This window comes from Brienomyrus brachyistius, unplaced genomic scaffold (assembly GCF_023856365.1).
Source record: "Brienomyrus brachyistius isolate T26 unplaced genomic scaffold, BBRACH_0.4 scaffold49, whole genome shotgun sequence".
Taxonomy (NCBI): domain Eukaryota; kingdom Metazoa; phylum Chordata; class Actinopteri; order Osteoglossiformes; family Mormyridae; genus Brienomyrus; species Brienomyrus brachyistius.
This window is the reverse complement of record NW_026042324.1, coordinates 738,174-763,106: the sequence shown is the minus strand read 5'-3', so window position 1 is coordinate 763,106 and position 24,933 is coordinate 738,174. Positions and strand designations below refer to the sequence as shown.

Genomic DNA, 24,933 nt, shown 5'->3' with positions numbered 1-24,933 from the left:
ATCGAACCATCTGTATTACAGAGAAAGGGTTATATTAAAAAAAATAATAAAAACACTTCGTACAAGGAGAGAGAGATACAAAGTAGCATGGCATTTGTGCAGGTCTAGAATAGTTCCAGACCCAACACTATTCTTCACAAAGAATTCCTCCAGGTGGCACAGATGTAATGGAAGAAGCGGACAGGAAGCTCATGACCAAAGGTGAAACCTGACAGACCGCTCACTGTATCCCTTCCCAAGTTATGGCTTGGTGGCGATGACACACTGTCTCCAGCTCTCCCACCCACCGCTGTGTCAGGGCCAATTGCACTCTTAGGAAACGTCATTTGGGATGAATGGGGGAGGAAATCGTTTGGGAGTTGTTTTCCCATTACTCCCTGATAAATCACTGCTCGTACTTTAGATGCACAAACTTGACATGAACTGAATATAAAACAAATTAGCTTGTTTTATTGTAAGGATAGCTTGAAAAAGCATAACATACATAACAGAAAAAGAGGCACAAACAGCAGAACAGAAAAAGAAAAAAAAAAAAGAGTTTAGTAATAAAATATTTTTCTCTCTATTGGACATTTTATAAAGAATACAAATAAATGCACACATTCACAAACTGTTTAAAATGCGCTTACAGCATCTGTCGTGCTCTGCAGAGCAAGTACTTAAGAAATGCACGGTGTTTTGTGATAGCTACAGGTTCTGCTCCAACCTCTTCCTTGGGGATAACACTCCCGCTGTGGAATGTCCAGTCTACATTAAAGGACACCGATGGGCTAGTGAAAGACATACGGATACAAAGACGTGTGGATGGATGCTAGTAGACACTTCCGTGTGAATTCGGGGTGGACTCTGAGCGGGGCACTGAGCTGTGGTTGTTGCAGTTGTCTTTGTCGGCCCGCATAGCCATGCTATCTGAATTCTGCATCTTGCCCTTCTCTTCCTTCATGAAGAGCTCCACCATAAGGATCTTCTCCTTGTGGATTTGCACACTGATGTCCTTGGGGATGTCTGGAATCAGCCAGTCCACCACGTCACTCATCAGCATGACCACGTTCTAAACAAGAAAAGATTGTTCATTCACAATAATCCTCCTCCACCGTCTCTTGTTCCGAGAGCAATGGGAAATTCTACCTGCAGTGCTGAAAATGTGGCAAAAATAACGGTCAGATTCAGGACAGACAGTCACCTGTTTCTTTCCATCACATCTCTTTGAGAACTATGGAACATCCAGGAATTTAACAAAAAAAATTAAGAATTTTTACAACCTTTTACAGCCTTTGAACATAACATAAAATTATTATTGATTCACCTAATTTTGCAAAAATCTTACGGTGAATTTTAAATGCCATTAAATATATTTATTACACCATAGACTCCATTATTGATTATTCCAAATAGTCAGAAGTCCTGTTCTGATATGGTCATTAAATGCACCACAGAATCTAAAGACTGCAAAGAATTTGCCGCCACAAAAATCACAAAAGAATCACTGTAAACACTATTTCCAGGTATATAAAAATGAGTAATGCAATCTCACTGCACAAATTCAGAACTGATTGTGATCAAGTATGGTATAATTTGTGACTACTTTTTCTTGCATGACGTTAAGTCAAAAATGTAGAAGCGGTTTCCACTTAAGCATATTCTCTCACCGACTACAGTCTGGGGTTTAAGTGCACTAAGGCTAGTTATTCACTTTGGCCAGAGAAACACCAAAATATAGGCGTCACATGTAAATGACCTTTTACATGCATTCTGCTACTGAATAAAGCACTTTTAATTGAATTTTTCACTGCACACTCGGGATGGCTGTACTACAATCACACGCCTCTAACCAGCCAAACATAATGTTATAGTGTTCAGAAAGCCAAGCGTAACAAAACAAAAACTACTTATACATTCAGAAGTAAATGTTGCAATCCAAAACTCCTGTTATTTAATATAATTGTATGAGAATTATACAAGAATACACAATTGAATATAGAAATGTACAAGTATATGCAAGCACTATATAGTTCCATTAGGCAGGAATCAAGTGACATTGTTAAATGTCAATCGCTCGGCACAAAATACAAACACTGACAAACGTGAAATGTTTACAAAGGTTCTCATGTTCGTGAGAATGACCACATACAGTATAAGTGTAGTAGATTACCATCATGTTTTCATTTGCAAAATAAAAATGTTCGGCTGATTTTGTTTAGGGTCACAGTGTAAACTAAATAACCCACGTTCCACATTTTGCGTACTGGCAACATCGCTGTGAGCATAACCCCCTTTTCTTGTTTGATGAATACTATAATGATACTTCTTGCACATGCGCACCTTCTCTTTCAAATTTCGAGTGTGGTGGGCATTGATGAGGGGAGAACATGCTTAACTCAAAAGCGGGTAACTTTTCGTCTTGAGCTTTTGTCTTAAGTGGGAGAATAGACCCCTAAAGCTTTATTCATATGTAAGACTGCTGAGGTACTAAAAAGCAACACATTTATTACACACATATACATCTTCCACACCAATATGCAGTCTATGGTGGTTCTTGGGGGGTCTTACCTGGAAAACTATAACAAATGCCAATCTGGCTGCTAGCACTGCCCAGAACTCCTTAGAAATTTCATAGGGAGTCTGCGACCAGTGGGGTTCCCTGTAGTCTTTATACCTGAAGAAACATCGGAAGGTACATTAAACACACTGGTGAACCGAGACTTTCAAGAAGTCTATACAGTCACTTTATAGAGCTAAAAAACTGCAATAGGCTTAAAATTGTCAGTTTGGTGCCTACAGTAGTTCTGCATCTGTATTTATTGTTAGGAATTAGCCATTGTGTAATTATGATCAAAATGATGCAAATCGCACAGGACTTAACAAAGAGTAGAACTTCACATTTAACTCTCTTGGGCGCCTGTACCTGCAGATCTCCACCCTGTACCCCAAGTGCATAGGCTCCAGAGGGTCCTTGCCCACTTCGAAGTCACTGACGTTGAAGTAGGAAAGGGTGTGGTTAACAAAGCCGTGCATGGAGCCGTCTGGGCTGTACATGTACTGGTAGACCAGGCGGGGAATGAAGTCGGATGTGAATGATATCACGAATGCCTGAGGGTGACAGCAAACCAATGTAGTGATGTTAATGTCAAAGTGGGTGTTAAAGAATAATCTTCTACTAACATGGCAAAAATGCTGTAGAAGAGAGTTCCTACCCAGGCAATATACTATTCTTTTAATCCAATGTTGTGGTCACTGCATTTCAGTGACAACGGTACCTGATCTTAAACATGGGGCTAAGTGTCATCCAAAGAATACAAAGTAGGGTACAGTATGGCCTTTGGACTTTTTGATTCGAATTCACATAGAACCAACACAACTCAATAAAAAGTTTCCATTTATTTAGCTTTTAAGCCTGGAAAATCTGGTGGGTTGGCAGCATTCCAGGAAATGCTTGGCCTCCCCTGAATCATGGACTGTTAGCTAGAGTTCCGTACCAGCAATGTCAGACATACAGCTTCACAACCCCCAGTGGGCAGGATTATCACCCACTGTCAGTCACAGGCTTTTTTCAGGTTGTCGTTTTTGTTGTGTTGAACCAGGCAGTTAGACGGCACCCGGTAACGTCCTTACACCATGTCCTATGCCTAGATTAAAATGTCTGAATTTCTCCTCTTGGTGACATCACACTCTAAATCTTAGCAAACTGTCTCTTCCCTATTCCCTGTCCCTTTGCCATCAGCAGCAAGCCAGAGGGGGAGCCAACACCTACCACTGCTCAAAACTGGTCACTAAATAAAGCAGATTGAGATCTTAGGATGGTTTATTTGGACATATGCCCATTGTGGGGCTTAGAGGCCACCGGCAGCCCTGTGTCACAGCTGACCATATAAGGTGTGATTTTAGCCTGAGGGAGGAATATTTGGTAAGATTCCACACAAAAGAAAGAAAACAGTGATTAGAGGGCTGTACATTTACAGTTTTACAAAGGCCTGCTCTGAATTTTAATACGAGGTCACAGGAGAGCAGGCCTTTAATGGAGCAGAGGAGCATCTTGTTGTTCTGTTACAGTCTGAGAGTGAGAGAGAATTCATAACCTGAGTGAGTATCTCCCTACCATAAATCTTCCTCAGCATGTCGATCTTCATTCTCCGGTGTATAAAATTAAATGTCTTAATTGAAGACAAAACTGCCAACAAGTCACTACAGAAGTACCAGAAATTAAACCACACATACCAAATGTTTAAAAAGATTACTTACATTCACAATAACAGCCACTTTGCCAATCCCACTTAGGATATTATACCAGATACCTAAATGAGAAGAGATCATCAGTGCTCAGTTCTATATTTAGGATTAAATTCACATCTGCTTCTTACAGTATTATTGCAGGAGGGTCATCCCAATCTGTTTGGAAATGGAAATAATGTGCAAATTATGAATCTTGAACAGGAGACCCAGATGACCAAAGAAGTGCTGTATAAAGGGTGTAGCACCATAAATCTATAGTTATGTTGTTGTGTCCTAGAATCTAATGCTTTGAAAGGAAACCTGTACAAATCTATGACATTTTAAACACAAATTTTGGAGAAATACCAGCATTATGTGCAGAACTGCAAAACAAATTGATAAAAAGATTAGTCAAGGTTAAATCTTGTTTATAAATCCAACTCGGATTACTTAACATGATGACAAGCGGTCATCGTCTCTGGGTCAAAAAATGTTTTTAACTTTCCAGAATACACTTACTCCTAAATAATACAACACTCATATCTAAATAATACAACACTTTTAACGCACCAATGTCTTTTGCTCTCGCAGCTATAGGTCTTCTTAGCTCTGCCACAAACTTCTTGGCATCGAGACGGATCTCGATGATGTTGTTAAGCAGGGCGAAGAGCGGAGCCAGTGGGAAGGACGCCACAAACAGAGTGACAAAGCCAAACTGGATGACTGTGGAAACAGAAGGACTCCCTTTAAAATCACCCATATTTAAGTGGTACACAAATTATTGAGGAATCAAGGCAAATAAAAAGTGCCGGGTGCCATCGTGTGATTTTTTTTTTTCAACGTGTTGCATAAATATCATTGTATGAATCTTCTACACAGAAGGCAGTGAGGATGTGCATCTGCAGGGTTTACCCAAGGGATCGGGGGAAGGTGTCAGGAGGTCCCCATTCAAGTGAGGAACCACCAGACAGAATTATAAAAGGATTACAGTAAAAGTAGACTAGGTGACATGCCAAATGTATTTGTATTAAAATATTTTCATTTGCAGTTTCAATTTGACACAAAATTCATATGCATATTCATATAGGCAGTGTGTGACTTCTGAAGGTCAGGATTCTGAGCCTGTGATTAGTCACAGTTCAAATCCTGCGGTTGGCAGAGTCATATCACTGTCGGGTCCTTAAACCCAGCTGCTCCAGAATGTGTCCAACACTGCAGTGTCACTCCCACTCTCACTTCTAAATGTGTCTGTATGCCTTATGGAGAGTCAAATGGGACAAGTGGAAACAGTTTCTCCAGGGAAAGAAGTATCACTATTCTATGAATACATAATGTATACAGTATATTAATATGCACATAGCTACTACAGTGTCAATTTGCTCTTAAATGCAGAATTTAATTGGTCTTAATTGCAGAATTTGTGGACATTTTACCAGCAGTGCTTATGCACCTCCATAGACGCAGCGGCCTCTCACAGTCTTGGAATATGCATGTGTGGCCTGAGCAGGCAGAATGAACATCGCAGTAATGTAGCACACGGTAGAGTGCAATACAGAATCTGCCTCTGGCAACCTTTAGCAGGCAGAGAACAGGGACCCAGTTCAGAAGTGGCATCTGTCATCTCTGTCATCCAGGCTATCAGAGTCGTACCAAGTGATTCTTAGGGAGATTGTCAAGTGGAAAACATAACTGGAGACTTTATCGGCTTCAGAGGCAGCCACTGCAGGAAGTTTATCCTTCAGTTCCGTTTGTTGGGTTCTTAATGTGACCTTGTGTAACTAAAGTGGAGGATTGAATGGTACTATTAGTGTTGGAGGATAGGTTGGGGGGGGGAATCTGCTGTGCTACATTAAACTCAATGTGGGCCACTACACTGCAGATGGAATACAGTGCTCAGCATATACCACAGCCCACAGGCTAATGCACCGTTAGCTTGGGGAATGGGAGGTGTACCTGGGGCACTTTGCGTAAATGGTGGGACAGAAGACAAAAGGGCTCGTCCTTGTTAGTACTTAGTACAGTGACAACAAGAGCCTTCCAAGAATAAACTGGAATTTCACATCCAGTGAAAGCACCCCAATTATGTATCGGAAAACAAAACCTGCTGTAATGGGTTAAGCTAAAGAGACTTTTGTAGCAAAGGTCATAACAATTAATTGCTTTTACGTGACATTTATAGTGCACCTGGTGAATTCAGTTCCATATACTAGTCTCTTTCTTTATATTTCAAAATATATAAATAAACAACAAAACTGAATAAATCTCTAGTGTCCAGCTGAGAAAAGAAACGCTCTCAAAATATTAAGCCCTTTGATGTAGTTAACTGACCCTTTCAGAAAGGACATACCAAAAGATCAAAATACTTTCACAGTGGGCTTGACCTTAATCTACCAAACCACAATTCTGTTTTTATAGATTTCAGATCGAAGAAAACTAGGCTGGCAATTAGTCTCAAAGCTCCCCAGAGAAAGTAAAGTTCAGTTTTATCATATCCTCGTTATGCAAACTGTTAAACTAAACAGCACCTTAATTCCTAGAAAGGGGGGAGGGGGCTGTCAACACGACAGTATCGTATTCCCCGGACAACCCCATCACCTGCTCCTCCCATCTGATTCGCACTCCTCACACACTCACCATCCTGTACAAGTTCTAGAAGTACTGAAGGGATCAACTGGAAATGTGAAAGCAATAATATGTTTCTAACTGAATGCTCTGAGACCCAATTGTGACATGTAACTACACCGATTCATTTATTATATTTATTATAACATCCACTTACATGCCAATTTGCAGAATCTTTCCTCACCAATTAGGTGGTTACCTGTGTTACTGGTATATATATGGAGTCCTGGAGGGACCATGGACAGTTATTATTATTATTTTGTCGCCACAATGCACTACATCCTGCAGACAAATTAGTTTAGTGTTCTCACAAAAAAACTAAACCAAGCCCAATAATTTTTAAAATCTGCATGATAATTTTTTTTCCCCATCTTTTTATTTGTCTATGTCAAGCTTTCAAATGAATTTTTAATTTAATAAAATATTTTGGTTATTTGTGTTCTTGCCTATAGAAAACATGACCGTAAAGCCAAAAGCTGGAATGCAGTGCATAAATTCTATGGGTTTTATGGTAGTAAACATTTATTCAAATCATTGTAATAATGCATATTGTCTCTTCCAATCCAATTTGGTCTTATTCTGCTATATTAGGTATTATGGGAATCTAATTCTTTATACTGTGCATATATCTGAGTACATACCTTTACAACAATGCATATTATATCTCCCATTTCAAATGCACTCATGTATTTTGTTTACTCAACAGAAACTACACTTGGTCAATTAATTTGTAATGACCTGTACGTACGATCCACACATACATCTGTCACGTCCCCCTCATTACCTCAGTGTGAATTCCTGATTGTATTCAGCTGTTTCGTGTTGTTTCTGAGTAGTCCTGTGTACTTAAGTCCGCGTTTAAGTCTGTTTCCCCAGTTCTGTCACTGAAGTTAGTTCATTGTCACCTGTGCTGCCTCCTGTTCCTCGCCGTTTTCCCAGTAAACCCCGTTTCCCGTTTATCCGTCTCCCTGCTCCTGCTTCCCTGGACGCGATCATAACATGTCTTTTTATATTCCTCATTGTTTTATGAGCTAGGAATTGGAAATAACTGGATTTTAAAATACTTTGATTTGTAAATACTGTTTCCTGTTTATTGTTGACAATCCTGTGTATATACAGTAAATAAGAATGTTCATTTAAAAACTTTTTTTTAATTGTGAAAAAGGAACATGTGACTGCAATCAGGCAATTAGGTCTTATGCAAATTGCGAGGATTACATAATTTGTACCTGTCCTGTATATTGGCCTGTATTGAAAAATAAAACACTGTTCCATTTTAAACCTATATAGGATGCGATATAGCTCCAATTTTCTGACACTGCGAGCTAGATTTAATATTTCATGGGTACATTAAACTAAAGCATGATTTAGTATAGCATTAACAGCACTATTTTTAAATATTCCTGTCATGTTTTCACTAATATAACTGGTATGTGCATATAATTATAAATGACCGAGTTCACATTTAAACAGCTCTGTATATTAAAGAAATCAGAGTAATTAAAATGCTAAAAAACGCTTAACTTCACTAATAAGAACTAAACATTCCAGCTATAATCATAATAGCAGGTTTCATACAGCAAATGAAATACAAGGTAACCATCTTGCCATCTATTGATTATAGTGGGCAGAAGGACAGAGTGTGTTTGGGGGATGACCAACCGAAAGCCAAGAGGAGCCGCGTTTCCGGCCTCATGACTTACTCATTTCCATGTACTCAGGGGTGAGACCAGCAAAGGGCTCCAGGAAGTGGTCCGTCTCATAGCGCTGCAGTTTCTTCTCTCGCTGCTCCTCTTCCTGAAAGGCGCCCTTCTTCATCTTGATGTACCTTATCAGCTTTTTGAGTTTGCTGCAGGGAGGGGAGCATGACGTCAGATGTTCCTAAGCTATGAGGGATTGTTACTGAGGTTCCTGGAAAGTCTTCGCCTGGAACTTCTATTCTGAGATGTGATACGAAGAAACGATCCAGGCCACATTCCCCCTTAGGGATTACAGACTCAAGTCACTCAATGCCTTTACATTCTGGGTCTTATATGCTGTTCGAGTGTCATGAGTATACAAATTTTGGTGATAACATAGAAATGTCATGGAAAAACAGTGATATTTGGACTCTTCTAATGGCAAGAACTACAAATCAGTAAAGCAAATTCTGCTATGAGTATAATGCAAAATGACCGAAATTTCCACCTGTTGTGCAGGCAGCTTAAGTGTGACGTGTGATGGGAGTGATGAAGGAGTTTGGGGTGGAGGTGAGTCTGAGGACCGTGCACACACTGAATGGCTGAAATCTGTACTCACGGTATTCCGATCTCAAACAGATTGTTCTGGATGAGCTGCTTGCCGAGCATGGTGATGCTGAGCTGGATGCAGAGCTCCATCAGACAGCCACCATGGGTACACTGGGGGAGGGGGGAGGGTCACCTCACCACACCAATCACAGCGCCAGCACAGTCATTATGTCACAACTAAGAACTATCGGTGAAAATAATAACATAAATGTTTTTTAAAATTATTTGTAGAAGATTAAGAATAAAATATATTGGTTTTATCATGAACATGAACTCATATTAAATACATTTACACATATATTGTAAAAGTAACTATTAATATGAGAAAACAACGACTGAATAGCATAAAAAATGTACCACACATTGTCATTTTTACCTCCTCCATCCGATAAGATTTAAAGACATACAGGTAATTTCCAGGGCGACCAACAAGCCTACAGAAAAATAAGACACGGTTTGATGCAGTTACATTTCTCGATAGACAGAAGTATGTTGTGAGTGCAGCTCAGATGTAAAAGTGACACAGAGTGACACATACCTCCCTCTGAAGAAGGCGATGTAAATAATGGGAGTGAACGCATTCACAAACTTTAGGATGAATGTTTTGAAGATCAGTCTCTCCTCAAAACTCTTGTCGGTCTTTGGTACCTCTGTTAATTGTGAAATTGTTGAAAATAATCTAAAATCAGTTTTAGCGGAAGCATTTTATCAGTGAAAATATCATCATAGAAATGAACTTTAAGTCTGTATGCATACTTTCATTTCCCTCAGCCATCTTCAACCATCAGGCTACTGCAAAATGCCGCACGCTAATCCCTGAACTGCATACAGTATGCATACAAACATCGATTAGTGTGAGCAGCATGGCGAAACTCACCGAGTATGGTGAGCCAACGGGCCACAGCCCCGTACACTTCATCCAGGATGATGATAATCACCAGGTTAATAATTGCAGCTGTAGTCTTGACTGTCACCTTCACGTTGGAGCGGGTGGTGGGGTCAGAACTCATGTGCAGGGCCGATGTGGTGGATATCCTGTACACGATCACCCCAAACACGATGGCAAAGGTCACGCCAATCTAGGGGGTGGAGATAATAAGAAAAATAATAACCCCATACATGATCACCCCAAACACAATGGAAAAGGTCATATCAATCTAGGGGGTGGAGATAATAATAACAATAATAGCAATAATAATAATACCAATACTAATAAGTTTCATTTACATAGTGCCTTTCTCACACTCAAGGATGCTTTACAATACAGTATATACAATCCAAGTGGATGATGTCAGTGACTAGCAGCAGTTTTAGGCTCTAAGTCCTCACATAACAGTATATATTAACATAGTATTGCCGCAACACAGTAATATTTTACTATAATATTTTAGTATAATATTTAAGTTCTCATCAAAAGAGTCCACCAAAAGAGATATGCTAGTGTAGCAAAGCGGCATACTCACCATGAACAGCATCATGACAACGTTGGTCATGTAGGCTGGAAGTCTGTCTTTACAAGTCAATTTTTCTTTTTCCGACTATGAGAACGTAAATGGCAAAGGATAATGTAAGTGTTAGTGTGTCTATGCCAGCACATATGTCTACTGATATTCTGATGGCCCATTACAGACATTGCCTTTCCAAGCTGGGTGTCTCTGACAAACAAAACTAATTATATCTTCTAATTACTCAGACATTCATTACAAGAATGTTTCATCATGCTGATCCTCAAAAATTAGTTCAGTTATAGTAAAAATTGTACCTTAAAAATATTTACCAAAACCACTATCAAATTATATTTCAGAAGCTATTCAACAGAAAATGAAACTATACAATGTGCTCATTATACTATAGAATAAATGCTCATTCTTGATCGAAATCTGCAGTGAAAATATAATCTAACAATAATCTTAGCCAGCTGTATTTAATCAAATACGGACTGGTAAATGGACCGTAGTAAATCTTGCAACTCCAAATATGATCATTTGATTGTACCTGCAATATACCCAGCACAGTGATGACTGGAGGAATACACTGTCCCAGCAGTTATCAGAGGTGGACATTTCAGGTCCAGAAAGTAAAAATCCAGACCAGGATTTTGTTTCAACCAACCACTTTAATACTATGACTGACTCTTTACACTCAGCTGGTTGGTTGGTTGGTTTAAACAAAATACTGGTCTGGATTTTTACTTTCGGGACCTGAAATGTCCACCTCTGGTTATTACAGTATTAACTGAGCTATATTCATCTGGTTATGCGAATCTTCCAGTAGAACACAAAAGAACCAAGGAGGACTAAACCAAGCACTGGGGATGCAAAATATGTGGATATTGTAAGTGCATGACATATACATATATCAAAAAAGATGCTGTATTCAGGGAAACATCATGCTTTGGATAAGTAAATAAAATAAAATCATCCTCCCCTGAATACCCTGAAAACCCCATACCTTCTGTGCATTCTGATCCTTCTTTAGCGACTTCTGCATGACTCGAAACTCATACTCAGCTCGCGGATGATCCTGGATGTAATAAAATGCACATGCAATACAGACACCAGTCACAAGATACTGGCATATTTAATGATCATCATAGATCTCACATTGTATTACATTGGCTACATGGAACAAAAAAGAACTTGTGGATGATTCATTCCTGTAGGTTTCCCAGCAATTTTATGAGTAGTTACTGGTTCATTACATGAAGAAACATAATTGAGATGTGCCATGCATATTTTTGGTGGGTGAAGCACTCTGCCAAGTTTGTTGAAGTATCTTTATCATTTCTCCTTGCCATTTTTTCCTAGCAGTGCACCGAAACCACCAAAAAAAATAAAAAATGGTAGCACAGTCCCATCAAAGAAAGGCAGGGTCAATCCATAAGTGTGGAAAGAAGGAGTTTCGTGATGCTCCTGCGGTTTGACGTGCCCAGCAAAGTGAAAGGCTGTGAAAATGCTCAAGAAATAGTAAGTGTGCAGCCAGCTGGTGCTGATGGTGGACATACAGTACTGTGCAAACGTCTTAGGCAGTCAAACATGATGCTTAAAGATCTCCATGTTCATAAAAATGATATTATGTCTGTCAGACTGGTAGTATAACCATTTCAAAGCCTCTCCTGAAGCCACCTCGGGATTTTCAGCAACCATCCAGCACACTTGTGTATTTTATGACTTGACCACTAACACACCTCGTACGACTAATCAGTACCTCACTGGCTTTTTTGTAACAAATTTAATTGATTAAGTGAGCTGGTGGTGAAATTTAACAAATACATGGAATGGCTGAGGTGCCTTTAAGGAGATGTTTGGGAACTGAAGCGCTGTTCATCTAGCCGCCCAACTAGATATTAGTAACTTTTTGGAGAACAGAACAAATTTCTATTACTTTTTATTGTTTACTTTTAATTTACATATATTCCAATGTTAAATTGTGTTTTTTTTGTTTTTGTTTTGAGCAAACACACACTTACTACCCACATAAATAGCTTTAAGCATTTCCTTTCACTGTCAAACTTTTGCACAGTACTGTAGAACAGAGTTCAACTGCTTGGATGAGGCCACAAGCAAAAGGGGCAAAGAGATAAGACCATAAAAATGCTACTGGAGAGCATTAACTCAATATGTGAAGTGAGGAAGAATCCCAGAAAATCTGCAGTGAGCAGCTGCAGAAAGAGGCTAGTATGAAGCAATCAGCCTCAAGACAGACATGAAATAATGCAAAAATGTAATGCAAACCTTTAAAGCTTCCTTCAAGAAAACCCGATGAAAAACATGGAAACGAAAGACAAGATAAGACGACAAGTTTATTATAGAAGAGTTTAAGATTTTAGTTAGGAAGCTTGTGTAATTCACTTTTCCTCTCTTAAGTTAGGATAGGAACTTTGAACTGTTCATCTGCAGTGCCTTTCTTTCCTAAATCAGGTCCTAACCTTAGTTACCATAGTTACCAAACAGTTAAGGTAGGATCTGCAAGTTAGGAAATGTCTCCTGCCTGTACATGGAAATGTATTTCTCCTCTAAAACTAATTCACAAAATCTTCAAGGCACTCATTCAACTTCCTGTGCATGCAGGTGTAAGGACTCACTGTCACTGACTAACACTCACATAAGTATTACTTACAAATCACTCTCACTGGACACCATTCACACCTGTGACATAACGCCAAGGTAGACAGTGCTGCTCAGGACTGAGGTGCCTTCATAAAAGGAGAGCAAACACGATCCCTGACATGGCAGACAAGGACAAGCACACAGGCAGCTCTCATGCTCTCTCTCACCTCTTCGTCTTCAAAGCCTGTCAGATCCCATATGTAGTTCAGTCGCATCTGTCTCCTCTTCCAGTGCTCCATAAACATGGCAGCTGCGATGCATAATGGAGTACATTTATTTCCATATTATGTTATTATTATAATTAATATTTTATTATTACATTATCATGTTGCCCCCTTCTCACCATTATTTATACAGCCTTATATATCTTGCTGTCAAAACTAGAAAAATAACTGGTTTTTAGTTTAAGGTTCTGCAGAATCAAATCCACAATTCAGCTTCAGATGTTTTTTTTTGATTCAACAGAAATGATATTTTATTTGCATATGTACAAATACCAAATACCAGTAGAGGCACATAGGACTTCTTTGCTTTTCACATACCCTACGGTACTTTGCTCTCCTTTGAAAAACACCCACACACGTACAACTGAGAGCGACTCTTGGGGTGGGACAGGGTCAAGCATTTATCCAGCACCCCAGAAGCATTTTTTCAGGATTAAGAGCCTTATGGTGACGCGTCTATTCTGTTGACCGCGGGATTTGAACCGGCAACCTTCCGATCACAGACACAGAGGAACAAATCACCCTACATACTTGATGCCAGACTGAATTAAGCTGTCAATTCCCTGGATCAGTTGTGTCATCACTTTCCTGTAAATGCCGGACTCCCAAACCATTTCAAGCCTTCTTTTAGCATATTATGACCAATGTACATAAAAACAAACACCGCCATTTTACCCTTATTTAGCACTAATGTCAAACAAATACAATAAAAGGTGGCTTTGATTTGAGAATGCACCGTGCAAACAGACAATGAATGCTTTGGAATGTGATTAATTTTAGAACAAACCTATTGCTAAACAGAATGCTCTCCAGCAAGTTATAAAGTACACTGCAGACCCTTTATTAAACTCAGACATAACAGCCTGTCCAAAGCCTTGCTAAAAATACTTCCTTTACATACATCTCTCCTCACAATAACATCCACAAGACACACTCACACTCATAACGCAGGACATTAAATCATCCTCTGGAAGTGAACCCACAGCCCCATACACCGCTCAAGTCGATTGCTTCCTACAGTCGCTCAGTCTCCTGACAATGAACAGCACACAGGCACGAAAAAGAGAAGTGGATCCCCTGCCAGCCTTTGTCTGCCCTCTCACTCTCAGAGAATAAACACAGCCTGTCAGCACAGAGCTAGCAGAGAGATGGCAAAGGAGGAGTCATTCAACGAACAGCAGTGTGGTGACCACGGCAATTCCTTACAGAAATACGATTATTTTAGTCATTCACTGTAATGTTCATTTTCAAATGTACACTTAATTATAACTTTAATCTCTTTCCCAATGGTAAAGATAATACACAAATGGCAACATTTCCATTGAACACTTTACATTCTTAAAGTCATTTGCGTATTTAAAATATAGTAAAAAAATATATATATATACGCTAGCAGAGAGAGAGTGGGGAAAGCTTAAGCTATCTGATTAATGTCATGTATTCTGCCATAGTGGCTTAGTAAACAGCACTTTTGGATGAATAGGATCTCAGTTTGAACAGAAAATTAGACCATTTCAAATAAATATTGGAATTTGATAGAACATGGTGGATAGTCTCTGACTACACAGCGTGTAGTTAGAGTATGGAATAGTCTTCCTGTTAGTGTAGCGCAAGCTAAAACCCTGGGTTCCTTTAAATCAGAGCTAGATAAGATTTTAACAACTCTGAGCTATTAGTCAAGTTCTCCCCAAAAGAGCTTGACGGGCCGAATGGCTTCCTCTCGTTTGTAAATTTATGTTCTTACAGTATGTTCTTATTAAGATAAATAAGAGTAAAGCTACCGATGGTAAAATTGTACTGATTACAGTCAGCAGTGGCACTAAGGTCAGGCTACTGATACTTAAGCCCGGATGTTTTCAACAAAGACCCAAATCATGTTTTGTTCGTTATGTGTATAACGTGGTTGTGTTGTCCTGAAATACCAAATTCAGAGCTGTGCACAAGCTAACAGAAGACAGGCCCAAGCACATTTACTAAGTGTGAACAACACTAAATGCATCATGTGAAACAAGTCACATAAATGATAGAGTGCCCCTCCGCAACGTTTATCAGGGCAAACTCCCCCTTCCGGTCTCTGGGCTCAGCCTCAGATGACACCTGGTCACAGATCTGAAAAATCTTCAAAATAACAAAGGATGGAAGCAAAGACACATCAGCTAAAAACAATACACAATGAGAACTGGCAACACAATTTGTTAGTCCATGATGGACTAGGATGGAGATGTTGATGCGAGACTGACGTGTTCAGGAACGGGGAGCTTGTGCACGTACCCCACAAGGCCATGAAGACAGAGAAGAAGACTGTGGCAGGGTTGTCGAAGAGGTGGCTGGCTCTGGCCGTGCCGCAGGCCATGAAGAGGTTCCAGTAGCTGCAGGCGCGGTCACAGAGCGGACACATGGTGATGTTGTTCCTCTTGTCACAGATCTCCATGCTGGTGGGAGGGTGACATTGGCACACAAGCAAAATGACAACTGAAATCAGGGTGTCCCTCAAAAAACGTCACGTTTCCTGACAATTGGCTCCTGATGACATTTTGCTGAATGGAAATCAGATAAAGACAATGCTTATGCGAACAGTCACTGAGAAGAGACATATGGCTGTTCGTTGAAATACATCCAGCGGAAAAAATGTACACATTGAACCAAATCAAAAGCTTGAGTACACCTGCATGAAACAAGGTCTTCCATAATTATATGCTTTAAACTGTACACACTTGTATATTGACATTCAGTATGTTATTATGATATGTGCATTTATTCAATTAGGAAACCATGAGTAGCTGCATTCATACATGTGATTAAGCAAAAATGTGAAACACTGACCTAAGCGTAATATTGTCCTTGTCTGATTTTTGAACAGTTCAACAATAAATTTACCCACAAATACAAGATCATGTGACTGCTGTTATAAGTGCAGATGCTTCGGTTCAGGAGAGAGCATGACAGTCCTAAGCAGATGTAAGCAAAGTAGCCATTGTGAAGAGCACACAATAAGAGGGGGGGGCTCGGATTGCCAGCTTATCATGGTTTGCCTGCCTCATTGACCCTGGGGGCCATGTTGTCAGGGGGATTAGCCCCTGATAGGGTCTCCCAAGGCAAAAAGGTCTTAGGTGGGGGGGTCAGACAAAGAGCAATCCGAAAAAAACCCCATGATGAATAAGAACAACAGCAAGGTCTACTTTCCCTCGCCCGAATACAGGTAACCGGGGCCCCACCCTGGAGCCAGGCCTGGGGGAGGGGCCCATTGGCGAGTGCCTAGTGGCCGGGCCTTGGCCCGTGGGGCCTGGCCAAACCCAGTCCGAAAGAGGTACGCGGCACCGTCCCCAGGTGGGCCCACCACCCGCAAAAGGAAATGTCAGGGGTTCGATGCATTGTGGATCAGGAGGCAGCCTGCCGGGTTTGCCGATCCAGTCTACATACAGTATGTTTTGTGGACTTGGAAAACACTTACAACTGGGTTCCCCGAAGTGCTCTGTGGTGGGGCGTTTCAGTAGTACGGGGTTCAGGGCCTACTACTGTTCCTGCCCTTGCATGAATGGAGCAGAAGCTTGGTCCGCATTGCCAGTAATAAGTTGGACGTGTTCCCAGTGCGTGTTGGGCTCTGCCAGGGCTGCCCTTTGTCATCAGTCCTATTTGTAATATTTATGGGCAGGATTTCTAGGTGCAGCCAGGGTGTTGAGGGTGTCCAGCGTGGTGGCCTCAGGATTGCGTCACTGTTTTTTGCAGATGACGTTGTCCTTTTGGCTTCATCTGCTGGGAACCTCCACCGTGCTCTGGGGCGGTTTGCAGCTGAGTGCGAAGCAGCGGGGATGAGGATTAGCACCTCCAAGCCCGAGACCATGGTTCTCAGCCGGAAACGGGTGGATTGCCCTTTTCTGGTCAGGGAGGAGATACTGCCTCAATTGGAGGAGTTCAAGTATCTCGGGGTCTCGTTCACGAGCAAGGGTAGGCGAGATCGAGAACTGGACAGACAGATCAGAGCGGCGTCTGCAGTTTTGCAGCTGCTTAATCGGTTCGTCGTGGCTAAGAACTGAGCCGGAAAGCAAAGCTCTCGATCTATTCCATCTTCCACCCTACCCTCACCTATGGTCATGAGCTATGGGTAATGACCAAAAGAATGATATCATGAATGCAGGCGGCCGAAATGAGGTTTCTCCGCAAGGTGTTTAGGCTCTCCCTTAGAGATAGGGTGAGAAGTTCGGATATCCGGGAGAGTCTCAGAGTAGAACCGCTGCTTCTCCACGCCGAAAGCAGCCAGCTGAGGTGGTTTGGACACCTGGCGCGGATGCCTCCTGGGCGACTTTCCGTGCATGTCCTACAGGGAGGAGGCTCCGGGGCAGACCCAGGACACACCGTAGGGATTCTCTCTCTCGACTGGGAGAGGGAGGTCTGGGTACCCCTCCTGAAGCTGCTACCCCCACAACCCGAACCCTGGATAAGCAGATAATAATGGATGGATGGGATGGACTTGCCTAGGGCAAAAGAATACTAGATGTCTGAGGAGTGTAAGTCAGTGTCATGGACTGATAAATCAAAATTTGAGAATTTAACTCCTGTGTATTTACAAAATTTAGAGATGGTGACGGCTGTGTGTGTCATTCCCAAGCATAGAGAAGAATCATGGTCTGGCACTCTGACCATCTTTACATAATCTATGGCAATCTCAACCAGCATGGCTATTTTAGCATTCAATTTTGTTTTCAATTCATTTATCATTCAATTTCAAAGGTATGTCACCAGTATTACAGATCATTCTATCTTCGGTTTTCAGCAAGATAACCCAAAATACGTGGCACAACTTAAAAAAAGAACATTGACGGTCAACTCAAACTAATGACACAACCCGTCCAGTCTCCAGTCCTCCATCATTGTGTACTTGTGTGAGCCTAACTGACTCAAAGCAAAGCAGCCCACAAGCACCATACACTTCTGTGAGCTGTTGGAGAAGCTGGGATGGGTGCCATGCGACTTCCTGCTGAAACGTGTTAGCTGAATGCCTCTCGTTAGTGAAGCTGTTATTTAGACAAATGACGGTCATTTTGAGAAACCCAAATTAAAAGAAAAATGTCTTGAACACTGCTTTGGTACTTTTTGTTATGTAAATAACATCCATTAAGAAGCTACACTAATCAGTAATTATACTGAAACTATTTCAATTGAGGATACCTCTGTAATACACTTTAGCTGATAAAAGCTTTCCTGACAATCAAACAAAGGAATGCAACATATCCATCTTCATAAACAGGGAAAAGAGGCATTAAAGCTGACGACCAATGTACGGGTGCTGTATATTTACTAATTCGATATGAATATTATCATATTGAAGCTCAAATCTTTAAACTCATACTAAAAGACACTCACTGTCATTTAGAGGTTTGCCAGACTAAAATATTTGAACTGTGACAGAAGGATGGAGTGTAAAGCACCCTCAAATATATTCGTGAAGCATACTCCATCTTATAGCGGAAATGAAAACCATTTCATTCCCAGTATTCATACCAGTGTTGAATAGGAGCTGTTGGAATAAATGGTACAAGCATAACTGAGACAGCAGGAGATCCCTGTTAATTCTCATGGCGGAACTGAGGATCACATAATGTTGAAAACATGGCAAATTATGTCAAAATACCTTGATGTGGATGAGAACCAGAGGGAAGTCTGGCAGGAAGGACAAATGCTACTCATCACATATCGCCCCCGCTGTCACACACATCCCTTTTTACTCAGGCTTTCAGCACACTGGTTGAAAGCAGCTTCATTACTGCTTTATTACACGTGCCTGGTTTGTGGAGATCTATGTACACAGACAGAGTCTAAGCCATTGCATCCATTCTAGTTTTTTTGTACTGCATAAAAATGTTCACACAAGCATTAGCGAGTTCTGAGGTGCTGTAGAGAATGTGAAGCTGCTGTAAAGGCGGCCATTCTCATCAGTGTGTTTTGTGTTGTTCTTGTAGTTTGCTGTGCTTGAACTGATTTTCAGTAATGCAGAGCATTTTGTTTCTTGCAGTTTCCTTTGAGATTAATAAAGTATCTGTCTGTCTTTCTATGGAGGACTTGTAATCCGGTCTGCAAGTCAGAAAGGTAGTAACAGTGAGTTTTATATAAACTGTGTTTTCAATTTGCTGGCATCAAATTCAGATTGAGCGTACATTTGTCATATAACAATGACATCTCTCAGTCTAAACATTGGATATGTTGTTTTTGTTCTATTTTCAATTAAATATGTTTATAAATCATTTGTAAATCACTACATTCTATTTTTATTTACATTTTACACACCTTCCCAGCTTTTTTTGGAAATGGGGTTGTATGACTTATATGATTTCATTAGGAAAACCTGCTAGTAGGTCAGACTGCCGCCGTCACAACATTCATCATCATTCCAGAAGATGGAGATTTACAAAGATGTGAAATACCTGGGAATGTCATCATTCACCGTGACACAGCCGTATAGGAAGACAATGACCCCAACCACGGAGGCAGGGATTAGCATCTGGGTATATACACCCAACCATGCGAAGTAAAGGCCAATCTTCTCTCCAAAGTACTTCCTGGAAGACAATTACAATGGGGATAGTTTAAGGCATGTGCTGAAGAAGGGGGAAATCAGACGGTGTAAACAGCACGACATGCATGTGAGCAGCCCTACCTGATCAGGCCAATGGGCTGGTACTTGTAAAAAACACTGTAACTCGCCCACTCTTCATACAAAAGCTGCAGGGGGATCAGAAAGTTGAAACATTTTAGAAAAACTCCTGTTACTTTCATAACTAAAAACAATATAAATCCTGAGGGAAGGGTAATTTTATATACAAAACAGATGCCATTGTGTTTCATATTGTCTTGGCTGCTCTCCTCTCTCAGGTGAGAGGAGATTGCAGTAATGACTTGGGTTGGGTATTATTTGAATTTTATCAATTTCGATTCTGGTTCTTATCGATTCCCTGTTTCGACTCCATAAAGGCAAAAAAAAAGAGGACAAATATTTAACAAAAATATCTTTATTCTGATCATTCAAAATGTCCCAGCAGCAATGGGAGTAAAAACACTCCTGTCTGCAGGTCATTCAGAAAAATCCCTGCAGCTTAAACAGACCTAAATCATAACTATGTTACTGTTTCTGTTCAATTGTCTACATGGGCAAACAACTGTGGTCATAAATATGAATGATATTGACCTTGGGAACTCCCCATACCAAAATCAGCCGGTCAATGGGTCTGTCTACTGTGGAATATGAGTGTGAGAAGACAAAACCATATAATTTGTAATTTATGTTTGTTTAAAGCAATAGGAATTGTAAGTATGACCGAATAGGGAAATAACCATTTTTGTATGATTAAGAACAATCAGCTTGTTTTGTGCCAGTCTTTAAAATGATTTCTTCTTAAAAAACAATCCTCATCCGTAACACAAGTTTCATCGGAGGATGAATTAATTTCATCACTGCAGTTGAGAAATGACAACTTGTTGCAGAGCTTCTTCGGTGGAAAATGAGCAAAAACAGCAAATACAACGTGGCTGATTTCATCAGCAGTTTTGTCGTTCTGTGTTAAGTTTTCCCACACATGGCATATCAATAGGAGTTGGTGCTTGGGGGCGACGAAAAAAATGGTTAACTGATTATTTTAAGGATTTCAAATAAAAGTGGATGTTTGTGTTTGTTGATGGTGGGTGTATTTGGAAGACGACGCATTAAGGGTTGTAATGATATTTTTGCCAAGTCTGTCTGACGTAAACAGGCAGTTATTTAGGTTGTTGTTTCATACTTCAGAAAAAAATACTTAAAAAAAAGGAGCATTTTGAGATTTGCATGTATTTAATGAAAATGCTGATTTACTGTTTTAACGATAACGCATTTTAACGTAGACATTAAAGGTTCTGATCACGCATTTAAAAACATTTTGTAAGTTAAGGCACGGACAAGTAATGTCAGCAGTCCAGAAATTTAAGAATGGATTCGATGTGTGTCAATTGTTGTCGTTTTCATGAATAAAGCGAAACTAAACTTTTGACCATTCGTTCTTTCGTAATGTTGTCACGCATGTGAGCTTGTTGCGTGTTGATGCATGACGTATTCACCTACAGCAGGTAATGGCAGATATGTAATGTTTAGGAACAGATAAGCAGAAATGGAAATTTAAAAGAAAGAATTATTTGGGTACTGGGTATTTTCTTACCGGTTATAATTTTCATTTGCCTAAGTGCCCAAACACTAAGACATTCACAAATAAATCCGGAGGCACTGATGCTAGCTTTGTGAATGTGTGATGTGGCGGCCTGCTGTCTCAGGTTATCTGGCACACTGTGGGGGGTGGGGGAGGGGGAGGTCAGCCTAATTCCATCTGCATGCGTGTTTTTGCATACTGGGTCAGGGAAGATGCCAGGCCTTATGAGTCACGTCTCAGCTCACACCCGGCCTGCTGGCTTCTTCATTTTGCCTGATCAGTAGCGGCGCTGTTGGCTTGGAAATCTAGCCCCCGTGTTTGAGTCTCGAGGCTAAGATATTGTTTCTACATGATTCCCTTTTTATCACTGTAATTTTAGTATGGCCACAAAAATTTTAAAAAAATTTGCCATTCTGCCATCCCATCCTGATATTGTAACACAGACACCAGCTTTTTTGCGTTGCCTCCTTGTGGCAGACATGCCACCCCCATTATGCGTGTCATGCAGCACAGCCCAAGAAAGGTTATTCAGTGGCAACTGGACTTTAGTTCCTTGAAAACGTTTCGCCCCTCATTCCAGAGGGCTTTTGCAATTCAAATCAATTCCATTGAGAAAGCCCTCTGGGATGAAGGGTGAAATGTTTTCAAGGAACTAAACAAGCCCAGTTGCCACTGAATAAGCTTTCCTGGGATAACCATGACTCAGATGACTGAGAATCTTCACAGACATGCAGCACAGCATAGTCATGGTCAGCAAGGCACTTCCCTGCAACAGACTGCAACTCCCGCTAATGGGAAGCCATCAATTACAAGTCGTCATCTAGCTGGGCATTCTGTCATATGCCAAGTAAATAATCTGTCCAGAATACTAAATTAGCAATAACCTTGCTTAACAAGGTCTCAAGGACATTCTTTCTTGTCAGGGATTTTCTGTAACAGCCCATTAAAGAACACCGTGTTTTTTCATTAAACTGCACCCTAATGAATCAGGAGTCAATAAAGCCCAGCTGCATTCACAGATACTGGTTACCAGTAAGTTAATGACAGAGGGAATTCAAGGTGGTGATAGTGGATGGCAGAAACTGTTAGGAGGGAAATACCTCCTTACTGTGCATTGATATCGTATAATGACTAAAGGAATGGATTTGATAACATTACCAGGTCTAATGGACCTGACATCAATAATCACGGACCAAGGATAGGTCAATAAGATATTATGGTGGTTCACGGAGTTAAGTTGTATAGAAAAATTGTCTCTCTTGGCATTTTATCCAGATTGTCCCCTTCCTTGTTTCAAGGGATAGGCTTCAGGCTCATTACAGACCAGTACTGTGTAAGATGTTATGAAAACATGCATTGTGCAAATTTTGGTGAGCTGAGCTGCTGCTAGAGATATTGGGTCCCATGAAAACATAATATTGGGCCCGCAACCCACACCAATCCAATTCTGTCCTAATGTTGTCCTAACTTTCCCCTGCTCTACAGTGCCCCTGTTGGTGAAGCTGCTCCACAACTCCATGGCATTAAAGGTCAGTCATGCATTGAGTGTAGACTGTACTTTCTACAGCAGGGCCTTGTGGCTGGAGGCGAATGGCCAGGCGTAGAGTTCTGGCTTGTTCACACTACTCCGTCAGCAGGCTCCTCAGCAGCCGTTCTGTTTAAGCATCTCCCCCATTAGTCTCAACATCGGGGTTATATAACAAGGTGCTCACGGGCTGAGGAAATCCAGACAGCACTCTAGGAGTAACTTACTAAAGAGATTTCCTTTGTGACAGTAAACAAATGTCCAGACATGTACTCAGTACTTGTCCGTGGAGAGGCTGTGGTACCGGTGCCAGCATCCTTCACTACGAGGGCTGGGTGATAAAATTGTTTAAAACAACTAAAACTAACTGTCAGGCTTGCAGTAACATTGGCCAGAAACAGAGAGAGGTGTTCATTCCACTGGGACCCTCACTTCTCACTGGCCCATGCATTAATACTGCAGAGGATTGAAGAGGTACCTTACAGATCTCTGCATGGGTCTTACCTTTCTGTCATTGGGGTCAGCATTTTCGCCATCAACGTCCCCCTGCAATTAGAGATCAGACTTAAACATCAGACTTACTGTTCCCAAGACGATAAAAACCGATCAACAGAGGAGTAAGGATTGTGTTACAAATTCCGTCAAAAAAATGTAAGACAAGAAGAATGTTGGTACCCTGCACTGTAAAGTCTAGGACATGTACCACCTGTTGCAAATACCAGGAAATATATTTATCCCTTGACAGCTGTAAATTCAAAACCAGTGATAAATACTTACATCATGCAGAGGATAAGCATCCATATATACCCCATTAGCAAGCAGGCTCGTAATCCCTGTGAAACAAATGTGACAAACATGAAAGGTTATAATATGAATTTAGCGGGGCAACGTGTGGAATTTTTAAATCCCGTTATTGTAAACACTTGTTACATAGTAATATCCTAACTTTTAAAAACCACAGAACCACTTCAAGAGACAACTCTTTTGTCAATGTCCCTGACATAGATTAGATTATCTACTTGACTTGCAGATACTTGAAAATTAATTTTAATCCTAAACACTGAAGAATGTTTGGTAAAGCAGTTTACCTTAATCTTATTTTTGTAAGTTACATTTAAAGGCCAAACATGTAGCTAGGCAAACTGCCCATACTGCATGTGTACCCTGTACTGTATGTGGACTGGCATTCTGTCCTGTGTGGTCCCCTCCCATGCTACCTACAGAAGGTTGCAGGGCTCCTATTCGACCAAACTGTACCCCATAAATGGATTGGAAGATGGAAAGAATTTTCCTAATATTTTTTTTAACTGGAGATGAATTATGAATATTTAAGAGAAAATGCAGGCAGAAATCTCCAATGCAATTAATAAAATATTCTAATAAAAACCAGCAACCTTCAAATCACCAGCACACTTCTCTAAGCATTAGTCCAGCACTGTGATTAAGTGTGCAATGTTGTTGAATAACATCCACAATGCAAACAAAGCAATGAGCAATGAAAGGGAATCAAAGGGAACATTACCCATGCTGTATTCATATTTGGTGCATTTTATGCGCTTCAGTACTTCAAAAACCTGAAATTGGAAAGAATAACTCTGAGAAACATCCAAATAAATATTTTACTACATCAGAATGACAGAAAATCCAGAAGCACAAGTGAGCTGGTTGTGTGACCACTAACATTTTCACTTGATTAATCTGAGGATCTGAATACTCAAAAGGACTTGTATTTTACTGTAAGTACAGCATAAAGAACATATTTATCCTGATAAATAAAATCTGCGAACA

The 24,933-nt window shown here is 40.6% G+C and overlaps 1 protein-coding gene across 3 annotated transcripts in view; it reads right to left on the bottom strand.

The window, feature by feature from the left end:
• Positions 1–430: 430 nt before the first annotated feature.
• Positions 431–24,933, bottom strand: part of LOC125723505 (anoctamin-1-like) — a 41,048-nt gene continuing 16,545 nt past the window's right edge. For 2 of the 3 annotated variants that reach the window (XM_049000146.1, XM_049000148.1), the window contains 20 exons: positions 24,668–24,719; positions 23,923–23,978; positions 23,650–23,691; positions 20,105–20,169; positions 19,872–20,006; positions 15,724–15,884; positions 13,396–13,478; positions 12,854–12,865; positions 11,571–11,642; positions 10,583–10,657; positions 9,997–10,198; positions 9,658–9,769; positions 9,496–9,553; positions 9,130–9,230; positions 8,535–8,680; positions 4,780–4,932; positions 4,240–4,292; positions 2,906–3,090; positions 2,551–2,656; positions 431–1,051 (listed from right to left, as the gene is read on the bottom strand). In XM_049000146.1, coding sequence (XP_048856103.1) covers positions 812–1,051; positions 2,551–2,656; positions 2,906–3,090; positions 4,240–4,292; positions 4,780–4,932; positions 8,535–8,680; positions 9,130–9,230; positions 9,496–9,553; positions 9,658–9,769; positions 9,997–10,198; positions 10,583–10,657; positions 11,571–11,642; positions 12,854–12,865; positions 13,396–13,478; positions 15,724–15,884; positions 19,872–20,006; positions 20,105–20,169; positions 23,650–23,691; positions 23,923–23,978; positions 24,668–24,719 — 2,109 coding nt within the window. In that variant the 3' untranslated portion in view covers positions 431–811. The remainder of the gene's footprint in view (positions 1,052–2,550; positions 2,657–2,905; positions 3,091–4,239; positions 4,293–4,779; positions 4,933–8,534; positions 8,681–9,129; positions 9,231–9,495; positions 9,554–9,657; positions 9,770–9,996; positions 10,199–10,582; positions 10,658–11,570; positions 11,643–12,853; positions 12,866–13,395; positions 13,479–15,723; positions 15,885–19,871; positions 20,007–20,104; positions 20,170–23,649; positions 23,692–23,922; positions 23,979–24,667; positions 24,720–24,933) is intronic. The other variant, XM_049000147.1, reaches the window with a different exon arrangement.